The following is a 26,785-nucleotide window of genomic DNA, read 5'->3' as shown; positions in this document are numbered from 1 at the left end:
GATTTATTTTCATGCCAGCCAAGTAGGCTATAGTCCTGTTGTAAAGATAAGCAATGTGCTTAATATTAGGCCTAACCTATAGAAAGCTGATGGGAAAAGCCTAATTACCGTGACTAAACGCTCACATGGAATTTGACTGCCTTCATGACCGCCAGGTGTGGCGGTAATACGGTCGCCGCAACAGCCCTAGGCACAGCACACAATGGCTAATATAGCACACTGTTTTACAGGGCTACCGTGGCACGTATTGTAAAGCAGTTCCGTAAAAAAGTATTGGTGTATTTAAGTGTAAGTTAGGCCTACACCAATACTTTTTTACGGAACTGCTTTACAGAACTTGCCACAATAGCCCTGTATCTGAGGATTTCTTATATATATATATAGAAGGCTACTGAAAATGTAATACATACTTGTGTCCCAACCTTACATTGGATCTCTGTCAGATTCACACCACCTAAGAGCCTCATGCGCACCTACTAGTTCCTCTATGGCTTGCCCCAATCTGACCTGCTCTATGCACACAACCCTTCCTGTGGTCTCTGTTCCTCAGACTTGGACTTCTCACCCTTCATATACAAAAGCTATGAGTGTGACAGAATTGCTTATAGTAGCCAAATCAGGCCCTGTAGGTGTTTCATTTGAGTCCCCCCAAAAAAACGTCCAGTTTCTCTTCACACAAATACTTCACTGAGCACCAGAACAGTCACATTAAAACATAGGTATATTTAATTTCAACTGTATAATGCATACATATGATTGTTTTCAGATTAATTACTTAAACTAATCAGTGGTGTTGAACTTCAATGGAATCATTTACATACAATTGTTTTATTTGATTTCAGTGACCAATTACTGTTGAAAAAAAAATAAAAAAAATCACCAGACAATTCCCAATGACATTATTTATTTTTGTGAGAGTGACTGATTCCATCCCTTCCAGCTATTTGCCGTTAAATAATATAGAAAAAAAAGACAATAAATACAGCTGGACATAAACTAAGATGTGTACATAGACGAGCGCTGTATCACTAGTCTTCATATATCATAGTTTTTCCTGACCAGTTAGACACCCTCGTACACACCGAGGACACATGGAAGTTGCAAAGACAGGCCTGTGTTGCTGTAGGATCGGGCCAGTACGTTTTGTAAGTGGAGTCCGAGTGGGAGGGGGTTCTCTTTCATTAAGATGGCCAGATAGAGGGAACAAGCCTTCTGCCTTTCGTCCTGGCGGTGAGCACTACTTTCTGTTTGTGGGATTATGCTAGATACAAGCCCAGAGGTCGAGGAATACAGGACAGGAGTATAGCTGAGGGGGTGGTGCTAAGCCCTCATCGGCCTCCAGTAGATACCAACCAACCACACCGACAGACAGAGCAACAACCAGAACTTGACCGGCGACACAGTACAAAAATAGGTCAATAAATGAACGAAAATCGCATGTATACAAGCAAATTTCCCCTCCTTCTAAATTGTTGTTTTTGTTAAAAGAATTGTGCTATGATAAGAAAGTGCTCTCCCTGACACAGTTACCGTAGCAACAGCGAATGTCTGAGAAAAAAAACAAAAAACAAGTCAGACACCACATTTACTAAACATAGAATTTACCTGCTCAGCATTCAAGTAAACCACAAAGTCATACAGAACACATGATGGTAACACTTCAAACAGACGGTCACTTTCAGACAAGTCACTGAAAACAATCAAGTTCAATGTCATCCCATTGTTCTCAGATTTCACTGATAATTGAATAAGTGAATTTCAGTGAACCTTAAAACCTGAACAACAAAAAACAAGGCAAAAATAGGTCCTCTTCCAGAGCCAAAAGCATGTGTTTGTTAGTACTCGGATTAAGTGCGTTTCACACCTGCTCGAAAACAAAAATAGTTTATTTTTCCTCTAACATATTCCTTCGAGACAATTTGTTTTTGGTGCAGCCTTTGCACACAGTCAGTCAGTACAGTGATTCCCTCTGGAATAATATGTACATATTGAACAGTTTGTACAGTGGCCAGAGGGTGGCGCTATGACTACAGCAAAGGATAGAGGATTCAGCAGGGTCTGGGGGCAAGGGGCTGGAAGTGAGTGAGGAGGAAAAATGAAGTAGATATTGCTCACACACACACACGATTAACTGGCCCCGCTCTTTCCCTTCATCTATCACAACTTGCCATGTCATGCATAGACAGAGACACACACCAACCAATACAAACAACCACAAACCGAAGCACCCCTGTCCAAACACACGTTAGTGTGTCCATGTGTGCCTCATACAGAAGGTTGTGTTGACGATCAGTGGAACCAGCAAGCTGGTCACAGGTGCGTGGGGTGGGTTCTATGCAGAACAGTTTTAAGCGGTTTACTGTGTCCACGGAGCAAGAACCAATAAGAGAGCTAGTTTTACAGGTACACCAAACCCTCTTCTCTGACAGTGGGGGGAGAGAGGGGTATTTTCATATGAGAATTCAGTGAATACTGAAAAAGATTGACAAGATAAAAATACAGCAGATGGAACTCTCAGGCCAGAACAGGAGCAGGGCCAGTGGGCGGCCAGCAATGAGTCCGGAGAGGAGAGCCAGTGTCAGTTCCCTGCCGCCATGCCACGTCCCGGTTCCAGAACCACAGCCAGGAACCAAACCACAGAGGTCCAGGCGTGATGGGGGCACAGCGGGGGGCAGCGGCCCACAGGGGTCATGTGACGTTAACCTCCATCACGTGTTCGTCAGTAACGGGCAGCACCAGCACCTGCCGCCCCTGGCTCCAATAGAACACCTGTCCCGGACTGAAGGGCTCCAGGCGGGGCATGGGCAGACCCCTCTGCTGCTCCCGCTGCTGCTCCCCACTGCCCACCGAGTGGACGCTGCCCCGGCTACGGATGCTGGCCGTGTCGCCCTGGTCGTCCAGACCTTTGTCCAGCAGGGACATGGTGTCGTTCTCTAAGCAGCTGTCTGTGAGCGGCCAGAGAGAGTGTGTGTGTGTGAGAGAGAGAGAGTACAACACATGCTGTAATAACGCCAATAAGCAAATAATCTAAACAGCGGGTAAGAGGTCGACAAAGACGGCACAAAATATAGACTACCATTTTGTTAAGTAATGGGAGACATGCCTACGGACTGAGCTTAAGTACCGTTCTGCAGCTGTGGGTTACATACCTGTGTCTGGCTGAATGGCTGGGACGGCACTGTGGGGCAGGTACTTGAACACTTTGATGTTGGGGAAGGGCAGGTGCCCGGCGAACAGGGGCATGACCTCCATCTGAACCCTGTGTGTGGCGCTGGCAGCCACGGGCATGGACACCACCCCCGAGCTCTTGCCACACACCGCCCAGTTACTGCTGTTGTCCACCACTGCAGACAACACACACCAGGGTAGACAGGTAAATACCGGACATGGACGGACACACACACACACACACACCTTCCCGTGTCCTACCTTCATACATGAGCTTGGTGGTCCTCAGGCCCTCTATTTCTGTAGACTCCTCCTCCTCCCCTTCAGTCTCGCTGGGCTCTGCCTGCCGTGTGATGGACACCTCGAGGCCACAGAGGGCGCCAGTGCGACAGTGCTGGTCGCCAGACGGTGGCAAGATCTCGGCCTTCAAGCTGTAAAGGGTCTGGGGAGGAAGGTTTAGCAGAGTCCACGGTTAGCAACATCGAGCGATGTTCGAGACCCAGAACGGCGTTTGTGATGAGATCAGGGTTGTGTTCATTCGTTTTGCAATGGAAAACAAAAAAAATGGTGTTTTACATCCATGTGGTGCCTAATGATGGGGACCCAGAGCTGGGTCTTGAGTATACGCACAGAGACCCGGTCCAGCTGGAACTCGTAGCGGTAGGGTTTGAAGGCTGTGTGTGCGTCCGAGGCGGAGACGGGCGCGAAGCTGGCGGAGAATACACACTGCAGGCACAGCGGGAGGTGTTTGACCCAACGCATCTCCCACAGGCAGAACACTGACTGCTGACTGCACACCGTCTGAGGCAAAAAGGATCAGATGAGTGAGTGACAGATGAGTGAGTGAGTGAGAGACGAAGTGTGTGCACGGAGTTACTCACCTGTTGTGTTTTAGCATTGAGTGAGAGCAGCTCCACCGGGATTGTGGGCTGGCGCTCTGTGAGGACCGGGTCCACCAGGTGGAAGTTTGTGTCGGACACGTTCTGGAGACACACCTGTATGTACTTCCTGTGTGACCAGTCAGATCAATATTTAGATTCTCAACGTCACCATAGATTCCTTACTAAATGACTGAGCAGACATGTCATTGAATAGACATCGAGGGCACCGGTTTTTTTTTTTTGCATTTCAAATCCTGTAGACGAGAAGGTATGTTACCTAACGCAGGTTCAAAATACTGCAATTGGAATTTGCATTGCGTGCATCACTCAGTAAATAAATAAAAAAAAGGTTCAAATTAAATCATGCTGTATTTTTTTTGCACACATCTGTGACTGTGTTTCCCCATACAGTAAAAGCAGATGGAGTGTGTGTCCTACCTTTTCCCAGCAGAGAGTATTGAGTGCTTGGCTTTGAAAGGGACATAGAAGGTTAGGGATATGAGCGTGGAGTAGATGGACCAAGGACAGTCGATGGAGACCTATGGAGAGAGAAACAGAACACACAGGGCTGTGAACATCTGTTAGGCATGGTCATGTTCATTAGGGTACAGTGTAACAAAAGACTTTCAAACATTTGGAGGCGGAATACTCATTGGACAAATCCAGGTAGTCCCTCCGTTTCAGTCTGTTGTCTTCCGTTGGGTGCCTAATGAACATGACCCTAATAAATGACATAAAGGTGGTCCTGGGGTTAACTCTATAGGCTAGGAGGGCAAACGGTCTTCAAACCTTCTGGTCGATGTTGATCATGCCATTGTCTGCGTGGCTGTGGTTCTTGGGCCGGTGGCGGACCTCGCCGTTGGTGAGACGCTCGATGTCGGGCTTAAAGGGTGTGGGGGGGATGTGGCACAGCACCTCCAGCTGGAACTCCAGGGTGTGGTAGGGAGGGGTGGGGGGCAGGGAAATGCTGGTCACCTTCTCCGAAGACTGGACGGAAAGAGCATGCTCCCCCACACGCTCTGCAAAGAGATGGAGAGAGGGTGCGAGAGAGAGAGAGAGAGAGAGAACAGAAAATAGTTAGCAACAGCCTTAGTAGGGAAAGGCAGTCAGCATGGAACGCTAAGGGTGTCTCCCCCTATGGACTGAGGGTCATTGATCTCCATGGTAACCCCCAGACCTGCCTGGGCTAATATTAGTGATTGAAAGCAGTGGCTAGTTAAACAAAAGGTGTGGATTGCAGTCCCTCCTCGTCTATAGACTACTTTCAATGTAACGAGGGAAATTTGTTCATTTGGACTATCCCCTTTAACCTCTCTGACCCTTGACCCAGAGTGGATGGAAGGAAGGCTGACCTCCCGTGCTGGACAGGATGGTAGCAGAGCAGCAGCTAGAGTGGAGGATGGGCATGGAGTCTGTATTGCTAAGCTGCAGTGCGTCACCCTTCTTCACACTGTAGTGGCCTGTTGCTATGGTGAACTTCACCTTCTGGGGAATGCCTGCCAACAGGTTGTCTGGAGGGCAAACACAGATACACAGTTACACAGTCACAAATGTAAAAATACAAGGATGACCCAGTCCAACGGGCAGCGATTAGCATCTTTTGTTTATGGCAAAAGAGGGGGACAGAGGGCCAGACAGACGGACCTGAGAGAGGCTCGATGGTGAGCTGGGGCTCCTGGGAGTAGACCTCGTACTGCACCACAGGGTAGATGTGAGACTGGACAAACTGGACTCTCCCCACGCTCCCGCACAGCTGACGTAACGTGTACGAGCCCGGCTCTCCAGTCTAGAGAGAAAAGGGCGAGAGAGTGGAAAGAGAAAGAGAGGCCGACAAGGAGTGATAAAGTGACACTTGACCTCTAATTGACAGCGTTCCCCATTCTGTTTTAATGGAGAGGAGGCAAGGAGATTACAGATTTCTTTAGACAAATTGAAAATGAGCCATGGGGTGGACTTAGCTTCGAGACATGACTATTGATGACATTATAGGAGGCTGAAAAAAAAACGTACTGGGGCCGTGAACAAGATGCTGTTGTCGCCGGGCTGCAGCGTTATGTCGCGTGCCCTCAGCATCTGGGCCCCGTCGTCCACGGCAACCGCTGCCGGGAGGGCCCCGGCGGTGGGCGTGTCCAGGGAGGCTGAGCTGTCGTGGCGCCGCAGCAGCAGGTGCATGTTCTTACACACCACCCCTGTGGAGTTGAGCGAGCTGTCCGACGGGCTGCGGTCCTGCATTTCGTAAAGCTCCAGTGCGGGGGGTAGCGAAGCGCCCATCCCGGCCCCAGCTAGGGGGCTTCCCTGGGGGAACAGGACCACCCCGTCCCCCTGGCCTTGTGGTCCCTGGCCCGTCCTCCTCTGGGTGCTGCCCGCCCGGCCCCTCGCCCCGCCCTGCTCCAGGCTGAAGTGGAGAGTGGCGGCCAGCTGCTCCACCTGCACGGCCACGGGCATCAGGCAGCGTACGTGCAGCTCCAGCTGCAGGGCGGCACCCACGTGCACCACGGCGCCAGGCGGGCTGAACTGCATCTGGCGCAGCTGGGCAAACGCCGCCATGCTCAGAGCCACAGTCTGGTCTGGAGAGACGAGAGGAGGAAGAGAGGGATGAGAGAGGGAAGTGACAGAGGGCATGGCATTACATGGAAACATTGTGAAGTCAGAGTTATGTTGGACTAGCCTGGGTGCCAGTCTTTCTCCTTATGGAATTGTCAGGCTTGACAATGACAATGGAGCAGGCAAAAGCACAAACAGATCTGGGGACCAGGCTAATGTTGATCAGTCTTGGGAGAAAAATTAGCCACTATTTACATGTTTGACCAGTTTAGTTGGCAAGACTCTCAGAAGTTGAGACAACCAGACAAGGATCCTTGAATTTTTCATTGTGCAATTAGAAGCTTTCAACTTTCTTCCTGCATCAATGAGAACAAACAACTGACTGTTCCTGCCATGTCTCGAGTGTACGTGGTGTGTGTGTGCTCACCTGAGGGTGCCGGGGGCTGGCTGGCGAAGGTAAGGATCTCCTGGCAGAAGTGCTTCCTCTCCTCCTCTGTCAGGTTGGCGTCGCCCGCCAGCAAGGCACTGGTCTGCAGGTAGCTGGCACAGTGAGTCAAGGAAACTTGAACTAGAAGATAGCCAAGATACAGACACCTGGCTATTTCAATGCAATGGGAGAGTGAAAGGAGAGAGAGCCTTCAGAAAGGATTCCCTACCAAGCATGCGGATTGGAAAGGGGTAAAATAGTAACCAACCTTCCTTTGTGGTCATTATTCATCTAGCTACCCATGATGGAAATCTTTAGTCCACCCACTCATTAAACGGATGACCTCTCAAACAAGTGATAGCACAGAAGGCTGGGTTGTGTTCAGTAGACACAAAATGGGGGAAAGAAATAATGCTCCAAAACGATATGAACCAGAGAGGTACTATCTTTCCAATAGGAGTCCGACGTTTTTGTTTTCCATAAAAAAAACGTTGCTACGGTTGGCCCTATTGAACATGATCCTGGGTCATATAGAATGTACAACAGTGAAGACATTGTCCGTGTTGAGAGCATCTAAACAGTGATGTATTATGGGTAAATTGTGGCTGACTGACCTACAAATAACATTGAGTAGTTATTTATGATGCAACGTGATTCGTAGTCAAGTCTCGATTAGCCTTTAAAAGCGGTTGCAATGTCGAACACGCCCACTGAGACTGATTGACATTGGGTCATATACACTAGGCACAGAACAGAAAAAAAACTGAAGAAAACAGGCAGGGACTACCTGAACATGTCCAATGGCAAACACTTGTGTTGTTTCCCGTTGCAAAACGTTTTGCAACAGTGTGCTATAATGAATACGACCCTGTAGTGAGGTGGTCAGTGTGTAAACTCTTTGTCAATCATGAGGTCAGTGATCTTCAAGTCAGAAAGTCAGAGCTCTAGAAAGAGGCTCGAGTTTCCGAGTTGGAATTCCGAGTTGGATGACCATTCAAAACGATTTTCCCCCAGTTGGAGCTTGTTCCCCCCCCCAGAGTTCCCAGTTGTTTTGAACGCAGCATTTTTGAAGGATACTCTTCAGTCTGCTGCAAGAGCTTCTGACACTCGGCCATCTGCTTCCTGGTATGAGTCACCTGCAGGCTCCACCCCTCTGCCACGTAGGACCTCAGAGAGTCATCAAGGAAGCCCTCTGCTCTCTCCGGGTCACCTTTCTTCCTACACACACAAACCACATACATAGTTAACACCGGTTTTATTCATTTAGCATCAATCAATTAGAGCAACCCTATAAATCTTTCATTCATTAGTTATTAGCACATTTAGCTGACTGGGGCTAATCATTTTTCCAGCGACCTTCATCGTTTGAAAACTTACAATAGGTATACTACATTTAATCGAAATGATTCCCTCACTGGAAACACCATTCAGAGATGGAGAGTGAGAGGCAGAGGGAAGAGAGAACACAAAAAAAGATAGAAAAGACTTACATGTAAAATTCAGCTAGACTCTTTCCAATGAGCCGGGATGAGCGCATCCGGCCTATGGCTCTGTACATCTCCATAGCAGCATGTGACAGCTCCTGAAAAGAGGGAGGGAGGAAGGGTAAGAGTGCAGGATAGAGGGGGAGAGAGAGAGAGGGAGAAGGATCATCAGAGGACAAAGAAAGCATTCAGTAAATAAGAATGTTTAGCTCTGTGATGGCTTTCTGCCCCAGTGCCTAAAGAGAGCGGGCCTGGAGGGCAATGGGGCCCAATGAACTAGATACCAAGACTATAAACAGAGGCACTCTGTCTATGAAGTGTCCCATGCACACACATAACATTATGAAGCATAATCAAGGCTCTAAACAAGGACTACAGTAACTGCCTACACCATTATCCACCTAATCAACATGGCACTTACCAGATAGTGTTTTTCAAACGCCTCCACAGACGATAAGGCCTCATTGAGTTTTTTGTAAGGGCTCTGCAGGCTGTTGACTGTAAGAGAGAACGCAGGAGACACACTTAGACTTTCTCTAAAGACCATTTCAGCTTTTTCCTTAGCGCAAAGAACTTCCAAGTCCTCACAATGATGTGTTTGTGTTGACAGTAAAAGTAACCCACTTCAACCTCAAACAGAGAGTCATATGCACAACAGAGGGCTAAGCGGTTTTGACATGGCATACAACACAGCACAACCATTATCAAATGACACCATCCAACATTATCCATTCTAATGCAATGCTCAGGTACTACTACTTTATAACTAAGGGCCTATTGTGAACCAACTGGGTCTCCAGTATACCTGTGTTAGCCAGCTGAGCTAAAGCCTAGGGCATTAGTGTGTGTGTATATATATAATACCCGTCTCTGGTCTCTCTTCCCCCAGGCCAGCCAGAAGGTCCACGGTGCGGTTTAGATCCTCGGAGGTGGGGCCCTTCTCAGCCACCAGGCCACACAGGTAGCCCAGAGACTTTAGCTGGGAACACAACAACACACGCGTCACAACATACATAGGGCCACAATGACAAGCTGGAAATGGAGTCTTACGGCGATGACCAGAAAGTGTGTTATCAGAGTTTCTTGACCACGTAAAACTCCTTGGGCCAGTTTCGCGGACACAGATTAAGCCTAGTCTTGAACTAAGAAGCACTTTTAATGATGATCCTCCATTGAGCATACTTCCGGAAAATAAGCCCCTTGTGACTTTAGAACGGTGTAGGTCTGCAGGGCAGGGGCTAACACAGTGTACCTGCAGTGATGTGTGTTAGGTCAGAGGTGCAGTAGGTACAGTGCATTCGGGAATGTATTCAGACCCCTTGACTTTTTCCACATTTTGTTACGTGACAACCTTATTCTAAAATTGATTAAATATTATTTTTTTTCCTTCATCAATCTACACACAATACCCCATAATGACAAAGCGAAAACAGGTTTTAGAAATGATTGCAAATTCATTAAAAATAAAAAACAGAAGTACCTAATTTACATACAGTTAAAGTCGGAAGTTTACATACACCTTAGCCAAATACATTTAAACTCAGTTTTTCACAATTCCTGATATTTAATCATAGTACAAATTCCCTGTCTTTGGTCAGTTAGGATCACCACTTTATTTTAAGAATGTGAAATAATAGTAGAGAGAATTCTTTATTTCAGGTATTATTTCTTTCATCACATTCCCAATGGGTCAGAAGTTTACATGCTACCAAATACTAATCGAGTGTATTGCCTATAAATTGTTGAACTTGGGTCAAACGTTTCAGGTAGCCTTCCACAAGCTTCCCATAATAAGTTGGGTGAATTTTGGGCCATTCCTTCTGACAGAGCTGGTGTAACTGAGTCAGGTTTGTAGGCCTCCCTGCTCGCACACGCTTTTTCAGTTCTACTCACAAATGGATTAAGGTCAGGGCTTTGTGATGACCACTCCAATACCTTGACTTTGTTGTCCTTACGCCATTTTGCCACAACTTTGGAAGTATGCTTGTGGTCATTGTCCATTTGGAAGACCCATTTGCGACCAAGCTTTAACTTCCTGACTGATGTCTTGAGATGTAGCTTCAATATATCCATGTAATTTTCCTTCCTCAAGATGTCATCTATTTTGTGAAGTGCACCAGTCCCTCCTGCAGCAAAGCAGCCCCACAACACGATGCTGCCACCCCCGTGTTTCAAGGTTGGGATGGTGTTCTTCGGCTTGCAAACGTCCCCCTTTTTCCTCCAAACATAATGATGGCAATTATGGCCAAACAGTTCTATTTTTGTTTCATCAGACATTTCTCCAAAAAATACGATCCTTGTTCCCATGTGCAGTTGCAACCTGTAGTCTGGCTTTTTTATGGCGGTTTTTGAGTAATGGCTTCTTCCTTGCTGAGAGGCCTTTCAGCTTATGTCGGTATAGGACTCATTTTACTGTGGATCTAGATACTTTTGTATTTGTTTCCTCCAGCATCTTCACAATGTCCTTCGCTGTTGTTCTGGGATTGATTTGCACTTTACGCACCAAAGTACGTTCATCTCTAGGAGACAGAACGCGTCTCCTTCCTGAGTGGTATGATGGCTCCGAGTCCAATGATGTTTATACTTGCATACTATTGTTTGTACAGATTAACATGGTACCTTCAGGCGTTTGGAAATTGCTCCCAAGGATGAACCAGACTTGTGGAGGTCTACAATTGTTTTTCTGAGGTCTTGGCTGATTTCTTTTGATTTCCCCATGATGTCAACCAAAGAGGCACTGAGATTGAAGGTAGGCCTTGAAATACATCAACAGTTATATCTCCAATTGACTCAAATGATGTCAATTAGCCAATCAGAAGCTTCTAAAGCCAATACATTTTCCAAGCTGTTCAAAAGGCACGGTCAACTTAGTGCATGTAAACTTCTGACCCACTGGAATTGTGATACAGTGAATTATAAAGTGATATAATCTGTCTATAAACAATTGTTGGAAAAATTACTTGCGTCAAGCACAAAGTAGATGTCCTAACCGACTTGCCAAAACTATAGTTTGTTAACAAGAAATTTGTGAACAAGAAATTTGTGGAGTGGTTGAAAAACAAGTTAACGATTCCAACCTAAGTGTATTTAAACTTCCGACTTCAACTGTATGTACCCTTTGCTATGAGACTCGAGATTTTTTTTTTAAACCTTTATTTAACTAGGCAAGTCAGTTAAGAACAAATTCTTATTTACAATGATGGCCTAGCCCAGGCCAAACCCTAACGACGCTGGGCCAATTGTGCACCGCCCTATGGGACTCCCAATCACGGCCAGTTGTGATACAGCCTGGAATCGAACCAGGGTCTATAGTGACGCCTCTAGCACTGAGATGCAGTGCCTGAGACCGCTGCGCCACTCGGGAGCCCAGGTGCATCCTGTTTCCATTGATCATCCTAGGAGATGTTTCTACAACTTGATTGGAGTCCATCTGTGGTAAATTCAATTGATTGGACATGATTTGGAAAGGCACACACCTATCTATATAATGTCCCACAGCTGACAGTGCATGTCAGAGCAAAGAAGTCGAAAGAATTGTCCGTCGAGCGCCGAGACAGGATTGCGTCAAGGCATAGATCTGGGGAAGGGTACCAAAAAAAGCACACTGAGACCTCCATCATTCTGAAATGGAAGAAGTTTGGAACCACCAAGACTCTTCATAGAGCTGGCCGCCCGGCCAAACTGAGAAATCGGGGGAGAAGGGCCTTGGTCAGGGAGGTGACCAAGAACCCAATGGTCACTGACAGAGCTCCAGAGTTCCTCTGTGGAGATGGGAGAACCTTCCAGAAGGACAACCATCTCTGCAAGACTCCACCAATCAGGTCTTTCTGGTAGAATGGTCAGACAGAAGCCACTCCTCAGTAAAAGGCACATGACAGCAGCTTGGAGTTTGACAAAAGGCACCTAAAGACTCTCAAGACAATGAGAAACCAGATTCTCTGGTCTGATGAAACCAAGATTGAACTCTTTGGCCTGAATGCCAAGGGTCACCTCTGGAGGAAACCTGGCATCATCCCTACGGTGACGTATGGTGGTGGCAGCATCATGCTGTGGGGATGTTTTTCAGCAGCCGGGACTGGGAAACTAGTCAGCATAGAGGGAAAGATGAACGGAGCAAAGTACAGAGAGATCATCGATGAAAACCTGATCCAGAGCACTCAGGACCTCAGACAAGGGCGAAGGTTCACCTTCCAACAGGACAACAACCCTAAGCACACAGCCAAGAAAACACATGAGTGGCTTCGGGACAAGTCTCTGAATGTCCTGGAGTGGACCAGACAGAGCCTGGACTTAAACCCGATCGAACATCTCCGGAAAGACCTGAAAATAGATGTGCAGCTACGCTCCCCTCCAACCTGACGGAGCTTGAGAGAATCTGCAGAGAACGTGGGAAACTTTCCAAATACAGGTGTGCCAATCTTGTAGCGTCATACCCAAGAAGACTATGCTGTAATCGCTGCCAAAGGTGTTCAACAAAGTACTGAGTAAAGGATCTGAATACTTACAATACCAGTCAAACGTTTGGACACACCTACTCATTCAAGGGTTTTTCTTTATTTTTACTATTTTCTACATTGTAATATTATAGTCAAGACCTCAAAACAGCTTTGCACATGCTTGGCATTCTCTCAACCAGCTTCACCTGGAATGCTTTTCCAACAGTCTTGAAGGAGTTCCAACATATGCTGAGCACTTGTTGGCTGCTTTTCCTTCACTCTGCGGTCCAACTCAACCCAAACCATCTCAATTGGGTTGAGATCGGGTGATTGTGAAGGCCAGGTCATCTGATGCAGCACTCCATCGCTCTCCTTCTTGGTCAAATATCCCTTACACAGGATGGTGTGAAAATTTCTAAAAACCTGTTTTTGCTTTGTCATTATGTAGATTGATGAACATTTTTTATTTAATCAATTTAATCCATTTTAAAATAAGGCTGTGCCATAACAAAATGTGGAGGGGTCTGAATACTTTCCCAAATGCACTGTATATGTAGGTAGGTAGGTAGGGTACCTTCTCTGTGGCGTAGGTCCACAGGCCGACAGTGTGGGAGCAGTTGGCCTCTAGCTGGGCGCGGTCGCAGCAGCCCTCGATCCTGTGCAGCACTTCCAGACAGCTGAGGAACACCCAGCAGTCCAACGCCCCCTGGACCACAGACACCTACACACACAGGATGAGGATCTCTAGATTTACATTTTATATACATCTTTGAATCCACAAACCTTCTCCATCTGCGTCCCACACACACAGATACACAGCTCATGCACAAACCAAAGCCAATGTATAACACCAAAATTGATGTTTCCAACCAAACTCTTTTTGGCAGGAGGCTACATTGTTATACAATGGTAGGGGAAACACTAGTGTGTGCATGGCCAGAATCAGAGTGTTTGAGGGGATCATTTTGAGCAAGATGAGGTGCACTGCAGAATAGTTCATCATCACATAATGTAATGTAGTAATTTGGGGCCGAAGGTGCTTCGTATGTCAGCAGTTTGGCCCAGTCTGACTGCAATAAAGTACTCAAAAACGCACTGTACCTCGAGCAGGCGCAGCTCCTGGACACAATTGTGCAGCAGCTCCAGGGCTCGCTGGGTGACCTCCCAGGGCCTCTGAAGGAAGATGAGCAGAGTGCACTGGCGGGAGAACAGGTAGCTGCGCAGGTCCAGCAGGCTGGCCTCACCGCACTGGATCAGCTCGCGCTTCTCCATGTCGATGGGCCGCCGCAGGAGCAGCCCGCTCCAGCGCTTCACCGGGGCACAGAACGAGCCCAGCCAGTTTGCCCCGTCTGAAAGACACACAACAGGCATGGACACAAGAATAAGATTTTGCCCTGTGTAGTACAGTAAACACACACACAAATAGGCCTATAGTAAAGGTAGGCAGGGCTCTACGCTGACCTTTTTTCAAGGAGCACGTGTGCACCTAAGTTGAAAAATGTAGGCGTACACAAATACATTTTGAAGCACAATTAAACATTTTTTGGGGTAATAAAGCTGGAATCCTTATTTTTTCTTAGCACACTGGTGCTGCTAAATAAAAATTCCAGATCACACAGCTAAATATGTAGGCGGATATGCAAGTAAAATGGTCGCACTGTAGAGCCATGGTAGGGGTAGTAAACAATGCCACTCTACCTCCAGCCCCAAAGTTGAGGACATACTGAGTGAAGAGAGCGTCCAGCTCGTCATACTGGACCAGAGCATCCTCAAACTGCTGCAGCATCTCAAACACAAAGGCCAACTCCTCCTGCACAACACACACACCCATTGGTTAAATAGGTTACAACTGCTTCCCCTATAGTCGAGCAGGGATGATTGACAGGTGGTGGGAGTGACCCACCTGCACCATGAAGTAGTCGCAGAAGCTCCAGCCGGGCTCGGTGCGTTTCTCGCGGAGCGTGCGCATGTCATCCTCGAATCGGCCCAGGTTCTTGGTGAAGGACATGAGCAGCAAGGTGCGCAGCTTGGTCAGGAAGGAGCTCCACGAATCCTGGGACCGAGACGACTCCTTCAGAGGGTCAGACAGAACCACACACCTGAACCATGGGGGGGAGAAAGAAGAAAGAAGAAAGAAAGAAAGAAAGAAAGAAAGAAAGAAAGAAAGAAAGAAAGAAAGAAAGAAAGAAAGAAAGAAAGAAAGAAAGAAAGAAAGAAAGAAAGAAAGAAAGAAAGAAAGAAAGAAAGAAAGAAAGAAGAAAGAAAGAAAGAAGAAAGAAAGAAAGAAGAAAGAAAGAAAGAAAGTGTTAGAGTGTTAGAGAGAAAAGTCTCCTCCTGGAGAGCCACACTCCTGCAGGCTTTTGCGTCATCCCTCATCTAGCACATCCAATTCTACTAAATGAGTTGCTCAGGTCCTTGATAAGATGAATCTGGTGTGTTACACAACAGAAATGGATCAGAAGACAGCATGCCCAGTAGATCTCCAGGAGGGAACCCTTGGTAGACAAAATAGCTCAGATTCTGTTCTAACAAGAGATAAGAGCGGTGATGTTGCCGACCTGTCGCTCTGCTTGTTGCAGAAGTCGTTGCGGATCTTGTCTACGATGGAGGTGCGCGGCAGGATGTTGGTCTTGTTCTTCTTCTTGGCTTCACTCTCCACCACCACGATGAGCCAGTCCACCGAGCCGTGCAGCCGCAGGGTGCTCTGCCACCGCAGCATGTCATCCTTCACCGACGCCTTGTACATCTCTGTGTCCTGAGACAGACAGACAGACAGACAGACAGACAGACAGACAGACAGACAGACAGACAGACAGACAGACAGACAGACAGACAGACAGACAGACAGACAGACAGACAGACAGACAGACAGACAGACAGACAGACAGACAGACAGACAGACAGACAGACAGACAGACAGACAGACAGACAGACAGACAGACAGACAGACAGACAGACAGACAGACAGACAGACAGACAGACAGACAGACAGACAGACAGACAGACAGACAGACAGACAGACAGACAGACAGACAGACAGACAGACAGACAGACAGACAGACAGACAGACAGACAGACAGACAGACAGACAGACAGACAGACAGACAGACAGACAGACAGACAGACAGACAGACAGACAGACAGACAGACAGACAGACAGACAGACAGACAGACAGACAGACAGACAGACAGACAGACAGACAGACAGACAGACAGACAGACAGACAGACAGACAGACAGACAGACAGACAGACAGACAGACAGACAGACAGACAGACAGACAGACAGACAGACAGACAGACAGACAGACAGACAGACAGACAGACAGACAGACAGACAGACAGACAGACAGACAGACAGACAGACAGACAGACAGACAGACAGACAGACAGACAGACAGACAGACAGACAGACAGACAGACAGACAGACAGACAGACAGACAGACAGACAGACAGACAGACAGACAGACAGACAGACAGACAGACAGACAGACAGACAGACAGACAGACAGACAGACAGACAGACAGACAGACAGACAGACAGACAGACAGACAGACAGACAGACAGACAGACAGACAGACAGACAGACAGACAGACAGACAGACAGACAGACAGACAGACAGACAGACAGACAGACAGACAGACAGACAGACAGACAGACAGACAGACAGACAGACAGACAGACAGACAGACAGACAGACAGACAGACAGACAGACAGACAGACAGACAGACAGACAGACAGACAGACAGACAGACAGACAGACAGACAGACAGCACAGACAGACAGACAGACACACACACACACACACACACACACACACACACACACACACACACACACACACACACACACACACACACACACACACACACACACACACACACACACACACACACACACACACACACACACACACACACACACACACACACACACACACACACACACACACACACACACACACACACACACACACACACACACACACACACACACACAGAGAGAGAGTATACAAAACATTAAAAGCACCTGCTCTTTCCATGACAGACTGGCCAGGTGAAAGCTATGACCCCTTTTTGATGTCACTTGTTAAATCCACTTCAATCAGTGCAGATGAAGGGGAGGAGACAAGTTAAAGGATTTTTAAGCCTTGAGACAATTGAGACATGGATTGTGTGCCATTCAGAGGGTGAATGGGCAAGACAAAAGATTTAAGTGCCTTTGAACAGGGTATGGTAGTAGGTGCCAGGCGCACCGGTTTGTGTCAAGAACAGCAACACTGCTGGGTTTTTCACGCTCAACAATATCCTGTGTGTATCAAGAATGGTCCACCACCCAAACGATATCCAGCCAACTAGACACAACTGTGGGAAGCATTGGTGTCAACATGGGCCAGCATCCCATCCATGCTAGGGATGCAAACTGACCCTCATTAAGCGGTCAACAAACGGTAAAACATTTCCAAACAGTAAAATGACGTGCCCCAACAAAATCAGATCTATCAGATCTGTATATAATGACGAGATATGTTCCCGCCCTAACAATGTGAGTCATCCCAAGGCGGAAAGGCAGACGACAAGCTTAGGACCAAAATAAGCCCATAGAAACGAGTTGGACTTATTTTGGACCGATTTTGGCTAGAGTGAAACCTCTCGCCTCGTCTCTTCCTCTCTGATACGATGCATGCATACAAGGACTGGCCATTTTTTATTAAGAGCTTAACGGAAACATGCAACAATAGCAAGCTTATCATCTTACAGTCAAAAGGCTATAGCCTGTTACTGAACATGCAACTTATGTAATGGACCAGCCAATAAAACGTCATTTTCAAACATTTGCCAAAATGCAACTAGCGGAAAACACAGTTCAAAACAGCGCACCTAATGTTCCATATGTGACAGAGATGAAAATCTCTGTCAGAAACTTAGAAAGAGGGGGAATCTAATAGCAACTACTATTGATGGCTTGCTATATGACTAGGATTGTGTCATTGGCTTATGGACAATGAAAGAAAGTTGATAAGAAAACCATTAGAACAGGAGAGAAATGCTGGTAAACGGCATGAGGAAGTCCATATAAAATAATTGCCTCCACGTTTCTATGGATGGATTTTCACAAGGCTACTTGAAGCAAGGTAAGACATGCCTCCTCATTATTTGAAGTAAAACGTTCAGGTTTCAAACAATTACACTGCCTCAAGCTCACATTGCAAAGTGGTGGGTGACGGGCTGGTAGTCAACGGAAGACAGGCTATAGCCTATGCATCCAAACGGCGAATGGGAGGCGCGCTTTACATGTTGAGATTTAGAAATAAATATAGCATTAATACACCCATAATATACGAACACACAAACAGCTATTGGAGCTCTTGTGAATCATAATACGGTGTTGAATGTTATGATACCAACAACAATGCCGGTCTGTCCAATATGTTCTCACTACATCAAAGTGACTAGCTGACTACTCACACAACAGTCTGTCCAGTATATGTGCAGGAAGGGGAAGGTGAGCAGGGCTCTATTTCCGTCCTTAGGAAGCAGCTCCTCTTTGAACTGAACAAAGTTGGCCTCGAGGTGAATCATCTTTGGTGCGCGTCCGTAGGACCTTCAGATGAGGAGACATTGGCATTAAAAACAGTCAGCCACACACTCAAACACACAACTTTGCACTAACCACACAGTTGCGCATGCCTACACACACACATCTGATAGCGAAGTGCAAACATCCCAATAGCTCACCTCCTCCACTCCATGGGCTCCCTGGGTAACTGCTGTGCCAGAGAGGTGTAGAGGGAAGTGAACAGGCTCTGGTCGCCAGCACCTGTGTGTCGGGGTTGAGAGACAGAGTAGTGAAGAAGAGAGAGAGAAAGGGAGAGCAGACAGGTACTCTGTGCTTCCAACCAGCATGTTATTCCATTTTCAGGGATCAACGAGATCTGTGACTCATTTGTTTCGTTACATTTTATTAGCTAGCCATCTAGCTAGGTCTCACTGCACACCTTAGGCTACATCACCCAGAGTAACAGTGTGAGTTGGAGGCTGAAGAAATTCAGCTTGTCACCAAAAACACTCACAAACTTTTACAGATGCACAATCGAGAGCATCCTGTCAGGCTGTATCACCGCCTGGTACGGCAACTGCTCCGCCCACAACCGTAAGGCTCTCCAGGGGGTAGTGAGGTCTGCACAACACATCAACGGGGGCAAACTACCTGCCCTCCAGGACACCTACACCACCCGATGTCACAGGAAGGCCAAAATGATCATCAAGGACAACAACCACCCGAGCCACTGCCTGTTCACCCCGCTATCATCCAGAAGGCGAGGTCAGTACAGGTGCATCAAAGCTGGGACCGAGAGACTGAAAAACAGCTTCTATTTCAAAGCCATTAGACTGTTATCCAGCCATCACTAACATTGAGTGGCTGCTGCCAACATACTGACTCAAATCTCTAGCCACTTTAATAATAAAAAATTGGATGTAATAAATGTATCACTAGTCACTTTAAACAATGCCACTTTATATCATGTTTACATACCCTACATTACTAATCTCATATGTATATACTGTACTCTATACCATCTAATGCATCTTGTCTATGCCGTTCAGCCATCGCTCATCCATATATTTATATGTACATATTCTCATTCATTCCTTTACACTTGTGTGTAAAAGATAGTTGTTGTGAAATTGTTAGATTACTTGTTAGATATTACTGCATGGTCGGACCTAGAAGCACAAGCATTTCGCTACACTCGCATTAACATCTGCTAACCAACCATGTGTACGTGACCAATAACATTTTATTTGATTTGACCCCGTCAGTGATACACTGACAGTCCTCTGCTCAAACTTGAACAGTCAGCGCAGTGTGCTACTTGTAGCTCTTCTTATACAGGCCTCGTTTGATTAGTAGCTTGTTAGCTAGCTAACTAAAAAAGCACAAGCCGACTATGTCAAATAAGACAGAGAGGGGATGCCGAAATGCTGCATAAGGAATAGGCTATTTTGTTGGCTAGTTAGGTACTAACTGTAGCCAAGCTAGCAAGCTAAGCCCTTTTCAAAATTGTCAATGTAGGACTTCTGAAACAATCTTTAAAAACGGTATACGGTAGCTGGCTAGCATGCCGGTTAGACAAGATAGATTATCTGCAGCAGCCACTGCATTGGTTGAGGTGTCACTCAAATTCACACCGCACAGCAACCACTGAGGTATACTGTAGCTAGCTAGCCAAGAAAGCGAACATTGCTAGCTAGCTAACGTTAACGAGACAACTGAAAGGTTAACTAACATGTCACAATCGGCTTGTTTTCCATTGTGTAGATTGTTGCCGTTTCTTCATGGGCCTCCATGGATTCCGAGAGTCAACATTAGTCCTCCATTTGAAAGTGAACAATATCACTAGTGTTGTTATCAGAGCTGTACATTTCTGTTTGTATCGAATTTGGGCCTTTTTCCTTTTCATTTCCTGTATGTCCCTGACAATATGACGACATCCGGCACAAAGTCAACGAGAGTAATGCCGCGTTCATGACTTCATGATTTGACCTCCTTTTTCTTCCCGAGTTCCCAGTTGTCTTAAAACCACCATAACTATTGTGGGCGTGTGGCAAATGTGTGCCTGTGTTGGAGTGTCAATATAAGTATGTGTGAGTCCAGTATGTGTGCATAGTCAGAACGAGTTTGTGCAAAATGGGTCAATGCAGATATTCTGGGTAGCTATTTGGTTAACTATACTGAACAAAAATATGACGCAACATGCAACAATTTCTACGATTTTACTGAGTTACAGATCATATAAGGAAATCAGTCAATTGAAACAAATTCATTATGCCTTAATCTATGGATTTCACATGACTGGGAATACAGAAATGCATCTGTTGGTCACAAATACCTAAAAGAAAATGGGCCTCACAATGGGCATTCAAATTGCCATTGATAAAATGCAATTGTGTTCGTTGTTCATAGCTTATGCCTGCCCATACCATAACCCCACAGCCACCATGGGGCACTCTGTTCACAATGTTGACATCAGCAAACCACTCGTCCACACAACGCCATACACGTAGTTTGCAGTTGAAAGTACTGCCAAATTCTCTAAATGTTTTTATTTTATTTTATTTAACATTTATTTAACTAGGCAAATCAGTTAAAAACTAATTCTTATTTACAATGACGGCCTACAGCGGCCAAACCCGGATGACGCTGGGCCAATTGCGCGCTGCCCTATGGGACTCCCAATCACGGCTGGTTGTGATACAGCCTGGATATGTAGGTGGCCTATGGTAGAGAAATTAACATTCAATTATCTGGCAACAGCTCTGGTGGACATTCCTACAGTTTTGGGGAAGGTGGGATTTGGGGGGCAAGTGTTTAAACTGTGCAGTATTTAACAATAATAATAAGAGTCTTGCAGCAGTTGTGTGTGTGTGTGTGTGTGTGTGTGTGTGTGTGTGTGTGTGTGTGTGTGTGTGTGTGTGTGTGTGTGTGTGTGTGTGTGTGTGTGTGTGCGCGCTAAGGTGCGGAGAGTCAGTGCAGGTGGTCAGTCCAGTTCAAGTGTTAAGCAGTTTGATGGTTTTTAGATAGAAACTTTCTCTAAGCCTTTTGGTATCAGACCTCATGTTCCGATACCGTCTGCCCGATGGTAAGGGAGTGAACATCTCATGTGTGGGGTCCTTAATGATACTGCTGGACTTCCTCAATATACAGAATATACAGTATGTCCTGGATGACTGGGAGCACAGTCTCAGTGATGTACTGGGCCGTCTTGACCACCCGCTGGAGGGCCTTGCAGTCGTGGTCAGACATTCTCGATGGTGCAGCGATAGTATTTGGAGTGGACCTGGGGTGGCATGCTGAATTTCTTCAGCAAACATAGGAAGTAGACTGTTGCGCCCTCTTGACAAGAGTGGTAATGTTGATGGTCAAATCAAAAAATCAAATCAAATTTATTTTTATATAGCCCTTCGTACATCAGCTGATATTCTCAAAGTGCTGTACAGAAACCCAGCCTAAAACCCCAAACAGCAAGCAAAGCATGTGAAAGAAGCACGGTGGCTAGGAAAAACTCCCTAGGAAAAACTCCCTAGAAAGGCCAAAAACCTAGGAAGAAACCTAGAGAGGAACCAGGCTATGAGGGGTGGCCAGTCCTCTTCTGGCTGTGCAGGGTGGATATTAAAACAGAACATGGTCAAAATGTTAAAATGTTAAAATGTTCATAAATGACCAGCATGGTCAAATAATAATAATCATAGTAGTTGTCGAGGGTGCAACAAGCACGTCCGGTGAACAGGTCAGGGTTCCATAGCCGCAGGCAGAACAGTTGAAACTGGAGCAGCAGCACGGCCAGGTGGACTGGGGACAGCAAGGAGTCATCATACCAGGTAGTCCTGAGGCATGGTCCTAGGGCTCAGGTCCTCCGAGAGAAAGACAGAAAGAGAGAAAGAGAGAATTAGAGAGAGCATATTTAAATACACACAGGACACCGGATAAGACAAGAGAAATACTCCAGATGTAACAGACTGACCCTAGCCCCCCGACACATAAACTACTGCAGCATAAATACTGGAGGCTGAGACAGGAGGGATCAGAAGACACTGTGGCCCCATCCGATGATACCCCCGGACACTCCCTCTGGTCCATGTTAGGTTCTCTGTGATGTGGACGCAGAGGAACTTAAAACTGCATCTTTCTACTGCAGTCCCATTGATGTGGATCAGGACATGTTCCCTCTGCTTCCTGAAGTCAACAATCAACTCCTTTATTTTGCTGATGTTGAGGGAGAGGTTATTGTCCTGGCACCACAATGCCAGTTCACTTATCTCCTCCCTATAGGCTGATTCATCCTTGTTGGTTATCAGGGCTATAACCGTTGTGTGGTCAGAAAACTTGATGATGGAGTTGGTGTCGTGCAAAGCCATGCAGTCGTGGGTGAACAGGGAGTACAGCAGAGGGCGGAGGACACACCCCTGGGGGGCACCTGTGTTAAGAGTCAGTGTGGAGGAGGTGTTGTTGCCAATCCTCACAGCCTGTGGTTTGCCAGTCAGGAATTCCAGGATCCAGTTGCAGAGGGTGGTTTTTGCCTTGAAGCGAGCAAAGAATGTGTTAATATAACTGCAGTGTCCAATTTACAGTAGCTATTACAACAAAAAATACCATGCTATTGTTTGAGGATAGTGCACAACAACAAAACACTTTTATCATGGCAACTGGTTTGATACATTCACCTCTGAAGGTAAATAACATACTTATATTCAGTAATCTTGCTCTGATTTGTCATCCTGAGGGTCCTAGAGATAAAATGTAGAGTAGTTTTGTTTGAAAAAATACATTTTTATATTAAAATATAGGAACTGAATTCTACAGTTTAACCCCAATGTTGTCTCTGGCTCCACACCCCCCAGCCAAGTTCTTTATTTTGATGAATCTCCTGTATGATGGCCTTGTCAGTCAAAAGAGAAATGGGTGATCATACCAGGCTGATTATGACAGCATTACAACTTTGGAGCATTATAGGTCTGAGTAACCTCACCGATGTCTACACGTTAAAACTCTACTTCATAGCTAGCAAAACACTTAACATGTTCATGTATACACATTGTATAACCTGCTCACATCCGGCTCTGTGGATTTTCTCTCATAGCTCAGGAGTCTGGCCTCCTTCAGAAGAGCCCAGAGCTTTTTCAAATCAAAATCAAATCAAATGTTATTTGTCACTTGCACCGAATACAACAGGTGTAGACCTTACCGTGAAATGTTTACTTACAAGCCCTTAACCAACGATGCAGTTCAAGAAATAGAGCTAAGAAAATATTTACTAAATAAACTAAAGTAAAAAATAAAATAAAAAGTAAAAAATGAAATAACAATAATGAGGCTATTAAACAGCGAGCAGCAGCAGTGTAATACAAATGTAAATGGTCCAGGTGGCCATTTGATTTATTGTTCAGTAGTCTTATGGTTTGGAGGTAGAAGGTGTTAAGGAGCCTTTTGGACCTAGACTTGGCGCTCCAGTACCGCTTGCCGTGTGGTAGCAGAGAGAACAGTCCATGACTTGGGAGACAGGAGTCTTTGACAATTTTTTGGGCCTTCCTCTGACACTGCCTAGTATATAAACTCAGCAAAAAAAGAAACGTCCTGTCACTGTCAACTGTTTTTATTTTCAGCAAACTTAACATGTGTAAATATTTGTATGAACATAAGATTGAACAACTGAGACATAAACTGAACAAGTTCCACAGACATGTGACTAACAGAAATGTAATAATGTGTCACTGAACAAAAAATCTAAAGTAACACCAGCTGCATTAAGTACTGCAGTGCATCTCATCCTCATGGACTGCACCAGATTTGCCAGTTCTTGCTGTGAAATGTTACCCCACTCTTCCATCATGGCACCTGCAAGTTCCCAGACATTTCTGGTGGGAATGGTCCTAGCCCTCACCCTCCGATCCAACAGGTCCCAGACGTGCTCAATGGGATTGAGATCTGTCTTGCAGGAAATCACGCACAGAACGAGCAGTATGGCTGGTGCCATTATCATGCTGGAGGGTTATGTCAGGGTGAGCCTATGTCAGGGTGAGCCTGCAGGAAGGGTACCACATGGGGGAGGAGGATGTCTTCCCTGTAACGTACAGTGTTGAGATTGCCTGCAATGACAACAAGCTCAATCCGTTGATGCTGTGACACACCGCCCCAGACCATGACGGACCCTCAACCTCCAAATCGATCCCGCTCCAGAGTACAGGCCACGATGTAACACTCATTCCTTCAATGATAAATGCGAATCCGACCATCATCCGTGGTAAGACAAAACCGCGACTCGTCAGTGTAGAGCACTTTTTGCCAGTTTTTTTGCCAGTCCTGTTTGGTCCAGCGACGGTGGGTTTGTGCCCATAGGCGACGTTGTTGCTGTCGTGGAAATATCAAATCAAATATTTCTCAGATACCGGAACTTGTAAATTCAAAATAGACTTTAATACAAAAGTAACAGAAGCCGAGCAAGTCCATGGAACAACGGAACTCTCTTGGTACAGACCGCAGGCTTTATAGGTTTCCACCTTCAGATAACACATATGGTCACTCCCACCTATGTAGATTATTAACACCCCTTGGCCTCTCGCCCCCATTATCTTTCTGTCTCAATTCTTGCTTGTTAACGGCCACATCTGCTCAATTTAGATTATATTGGTGGCGGCGCCATAGTATTAATACAAAAAATAATACATTTATTGCATATATATGTTCCTAATATAAGAGCTTTTCTAATAATACTTGATTAGTACAAACATATATTCTTATTACAGATACATGGCTTGTGGTGCCTATATTAATTAGTTAAGGTACACATTTTCTGCTTACCAACTGTTTTTACATGTCTAGTGATTAGCTCCATGTTGACCCAGCCTGTACACTCCCATGGATTCTGCTTACATTCTGTTTTTACATGTCCAATGTTTAACTCTATGTTGGTCCAGCTCTGTTCATTCACCTGAGCTCGGCCTTTATTCTGCTTGCACATGTCTATTAATTAACCTTATGTTGATTCTGTTCACTACTTCTGGGAGAACAGTCTAGATACTGGAAAATCACAATGATGTCATGAATTTTCTCCTACATTTCACAATGACTAACATTGTGTTAACACCATTTCACAAGAAGCTTTTCTGAAAAAAAAACATAAAAACACCTCATCACTTCAGATTAAATAATTCGGTGTGATGAACCAATAACAAAGGGAAAAATGCAGAGAAGCAATTTGACAATAAGTATTTAGATTGTCATTATTGATACACCTATAACACAACCTCTTGACGGTCGCCTAGGATAGGGGGCGCTACAGCGATTTTTGAAAAAAATTCGTGCCCATTTTAAACGGCCTCCTACTCAAACTCAGAAGCTAGGATATGCATATAATTAATACTTGTGGATAGAAAACACCCTAAAGTTTCTAAAACTGTTTGAATGGTGTCTGTGAGTATAACAGAACTCATATGGCAGTCAAAACCCCGAGACCGATCTAAACAGGAAGTGGAATTCGAAATTGCGGAGTCAACTTCATCTCGTTGCCTAGAAATCACACAGTGAGAAATGGTTCATTGAGCACTTCCTATTGCTTCCACTAGATGTCCCCAGTCTTCACAAAGTGGTTTGAGTCTGTTACGTTGAAAACTGACTGAATGACACGCTGTGGAACGTGGTCACACGGAGAGGGCCATCACCATTATGACGCCGGCGCCCCTGGCTACCCTCCCCTTTCGAAACATTTTGAATGACAATGCAATCGCCCCCCTTGAATCTTATTGGAGCTCTGGTTGAAAAAGGCCCGAAAGATTTATGTTATACAACGTTTGACATGTTTGAACGAACCTAAATAAGAAAAAAATGCATTTTGTTGAAAGAGTAGTCCCGCGGCCGACGGAGCATTTGGAGCAGCCTTCAGAACGCACTAACAACAACAAGCTATTGGAACATAAAGGATTCATTTTTTCGAAAGAAAATACATTTGTTGTGGACCTGGGAATCCTAGAAGTGCTTTCTGATGAAGATAATCAAAGGTAAGGGATTTTTTACAATAAAATACAAGACTAGATTTGATATGCGATTGTTCCAAGATGGCGCTGACCTGTAACGCTAGCCTATTGTTCTGAGTATCGCATCCCCTTTTATCGCAAAGTGTGATTACCCAGTAAAGTTATTTTTAAATCTGGCATTACAGGTGCTTTCAAGAGATATTCATCTATAAATCTTAGAATGACAATATTACATTTAAAAAATGTTTTTGAATAGTAATTTAGTAAATTGTAGTGCTGTTTCACCGCATGCATTTGAGGGAAAATAGTT

General features: G+C 45.7%; 1 protein-coding gene across 3 annotated transcripts; it reads right to left on the bottom strand.

The window, feature by feature from the left end:
* Positions 1 to 703: 703 nt before the first annotated feature.
* Positions 704 to 24,972, bottom strand: LOC106574302 (trafficking protein particle complex subunit 10). Of its 3 annotated transcripts, XM_082962827.1 has the most exons (25): positions 23,709 to 24,972; positions 23,191 to 23,232; positions 20,235 to 23,025; positions 18,682 to 18,763; positions 18,412 to 18,547; positions 15,499 to 15,695; positions 14,844 to 15,039; positions 14,639 to 14,750; positions 14,042 to 14,289; positions 13,515 to 13,661; positions 9,369 to 9,483; positions 8,926 to 9,002; positions 8,511 to 8,602; positions 8,098 to 8,238; positions 7,021 to 7,133; positions 6,060 to 6,616; positions 5,694 to 5,835; positions 5,402 to 5,560; positions 4,839 to 5,068; positions 4,488 to 4,588; positions 4,050 to 4,176; positions 3,745 to 3,969; positions 3,430 to 3,610; positions 3,150 to 3,344; positions 704 to 2,945 (listed from the first exon to the last, which is right to left on the bottom strand). In XM_082962827.1, exons 3-25 carry the CDS (start codon positions 20,293 to 20,295, stop codon positions 2,689 to 2,691), a joined length of 3,891 nt encoding a protein of 1,296 aa, XP_082818953.1. In that variant the 5' UTR covers positions 20,296 to 23,025; positions 23,191 to 23,232; positions 23,709 to 24,972; the 3' UTR covers positions 704 to 2,688. The 3 variants fall into 3 exon arrangements, with proteins under 3 accessions (XP_082818953.1, XP_014005587.1, XP_014005588.1); XM_014150112.3 differs by having other exon boundaries at positions 23,191 to 24,972; XM_014150113.3 differs by having other exon boundaries at positions 3,799 to 3,969; positions 23,191 to 24,972.
* Positions 24,973 to 26,785: the final 1,813 nt, after the last annotated feature.

Source organism: Salmo salar, chromosome 16 (genome assembly GCF_965601325.2).
Source record: "Salmo salar chromosome 16, fSalSal1, whole genome shotgun sequence".
Taxonomy (NCBI): domain Eukaryota; kingdom Metazoa; phylum Chordata; class Actinopteri; order Salmoniformes; family Salmonidae; genus Salmo; species Salmo salar.
The sequence above is the reverse complement of the archived record's forward strand: the minus strand, read 5'-3'. Positions and strand labels throughout refer to the sequence as shown.